The 1709-nt window shown below is 37.9% G+C and overlaps 1 protein-coding gene across 2 annotated transcripts; it reads left to right on the top strand.

Moving 5' to 3' along the window:
• The first annotated feature begins 16 nt into the window (after positions 1-16).
• LOC111648507 (uncharacterized) lies at positions 17-1486 on the top strand. 2 transcript variants are annotated; one of them, XM_087170327.1, is made up of 4 exons: positions 17-129; positions 528-613; positions 703-825; positions 909-1486. In XM_087170327.1, the coding sequence occupies exons 1-4, from the start codon at positions 32-34 to the stop codon at positions 992-994; spliced, it is 393 nt and encodes a 130-aa protein (XP_087026453.1). In that variant the 5' UTR covers positions 17-31; the 3' UTR covers positions 995-1486. The 2 variants fall into 2 exon arrangements, with proteins under 2 accessions (XP_087026453.1, XP_023254099.2); XM_023398331.2 differs by having other exon boundaries at positions 700-825.
• Positions 1487-1709: the final 223 nt, after the last annotated feature.

Raw genomic sequence — 1709 nt, 5'->3', positions numbered from 1 at the left:
CAGACTACAGCCTCCTTAACTCAATCACCTCATGAATGGGATTTTTTGTCTGCAGGCTGATGAATGTAACCAGAAATCATCATCCAGCATCAACATCTCAAAGGCAACAGAGCACACAAGGCCAAAGAGGTAAGTCCCACGCGTTGACATTCAACAAAATGAAAATAAATACCTGCAACCTCCAAGGCTTGTCTAAATACGAAATACAATTTTCTCTTTTGGAAGGCAATGAAAGCAACTTTTACCTTTGAAATAGAGATATTGATTTTTGTAAATATTAGGTGCATGATGTAAATCCATGTCAGATTTCAACCACATGCAAAATGATAGAACTTTAAATATTTTTTCCCCTTAAAATTACTTTTTCTTTCTCTTAAATTCAAACATAAACTCTTGGTTTTATTTTGTAAAGTTCTGCAGTTCCAGCGATGAATTGAAAATTGCAGCAGAATGTCATGTCACTAATTTGTGGTATGCTGTATATGCTGTATATTGTATTATATAACACTTGGTTGTCTGTTCCACAGTGAGAAGGCACCTAAATGGGTGGATCCAGTTCAATATCCCCAGGCTGAAATTCGCCTTGGTCAAGACAGTCAAAAGTTGTCTTTTGGTAAACAGAAAATTACTACTTACACTCAGCTGATTGTAGACAGAGGGTTTATGTGTGACAAGTAAGTGTTTTTGTTTTCCTTTCAGCAGGAGCAGACATCAGATCAAAAAGCTACGATGTGTTGATGGTTGGAGACAGCAGTGTAGGCAAGACCTCCTTCATGAAAAGAGCTCAAAGTGGGAAGTTTTCTTTAGATTTACCTGCCTCTGTTGGTAAGATCCTGATCTTTATCCAATTATTTTCCCATAACTGTGGGTAAACATACAGAATAATCTTACATAAATGTATTTTGCAGGCCTTGATTCCTGCATGTGGACTGTGGTAGTGGATGGAAAGCCTGTGGTGCTCCAGTTATGGGATACAGCAGGTCAAGAAAGGTAAGTTTCCTGTTTGCTGTTACAGTACATCATTGAGAAAATCATAAGTGATACATTTGTGATCCCTGCATTTCATTAAGATATTTTATAAGGTTTTATGATTCGATCAACGTTTTCCACCCTGAGAATACAGGTCATTTTGTGACATTTTATATCACAATCTTTTTAATTTAAGCCCATTTTTGTGGGAAAAGACAGAGGTCGCCCAACAGCGATGTCCATTGTCCAAGTAAAAAGAATTACATATATTTCACTCTTTTAATTGCAATATGATCTAAATGAAGATCTAAACTTATACAACATCCAGCATTGATAATAACTATTCTAGGTGTATTGGAGTGAGTCTGTCCTTGTTGAGGTAGATTCTGGACTCTGTAGGTAGACTCTTTTTTGGTACTGGGACCATGGTGGTGATCTTGAAGCACATAGGGGCAATTTATTTGCTCATGCCGATGTTAAAGATGTTTTCAGGTAGAGTAGAAATTTCTGGCACAACTTCACCTACCTCCAGTGTGAATGGAGAAGGAAAGTATTACTTGTAGCATGAAGAAGTTGTTACACCAGCACATTTTGGCTGTCCATAATTCCTGATGACCGTTACAAGCTGAAAAGTGTCTGTGAGGACATCTGAAAGCTGCTCAGATCATTCCCTTATTCCTGCAGATACTCTTTCAGGTCCAGCAGCTTTATGTTGGTGGATAGAGTCCTCCTGATGTTTT

The sequence above is a fragment of the Seriola lalandi genome, unplaced genomic scaffold (assembly GCF_002814215.2).
Source record: "Seriola lalandi dorsalis isolate HSWRI2012SDOR001 ecotype SW California unplaced genomic scaffold, Sedor1 jcf7180002041450, whole genome shotgun sequence".
Taxonomy (NCBI): domain Eukaryota; kingdom Metazoa; phylum Chordata; class Actinopteri; order Carangiformes; family Carangidae; genus Seriola; species Seriola lalandi.
The sequence above is the reverse complement of the archived record's forward strand: the minus strand, read 5'-3'. Positions and strand labels throughout refer to the sequence as shown.

Bases quoted from the DNA above. Each gene is read 5' to 3' on its own strand.
- LOC111648507 (XM_023398331.2), top strand. From the start codon at position 32: ATGAATGGGATTTTTTGTCTGCAGGCTGATGAATGTAACCAGAAATCA. The intron at 130-527 runs GTAAGTCCCACG...TCTGTTCCACAG, and splicing joins GAGCACACAAGGCCAAAGAG to TGAGAAGGCACCTAAATGGG. The intron at 614-699 runs GTAAACAGAAAA...TTTTCCTTTCAG, and splicing joins CAGTCAAAAGTTGTCTTTTG to CAGGAGCAGACATCAGATCA.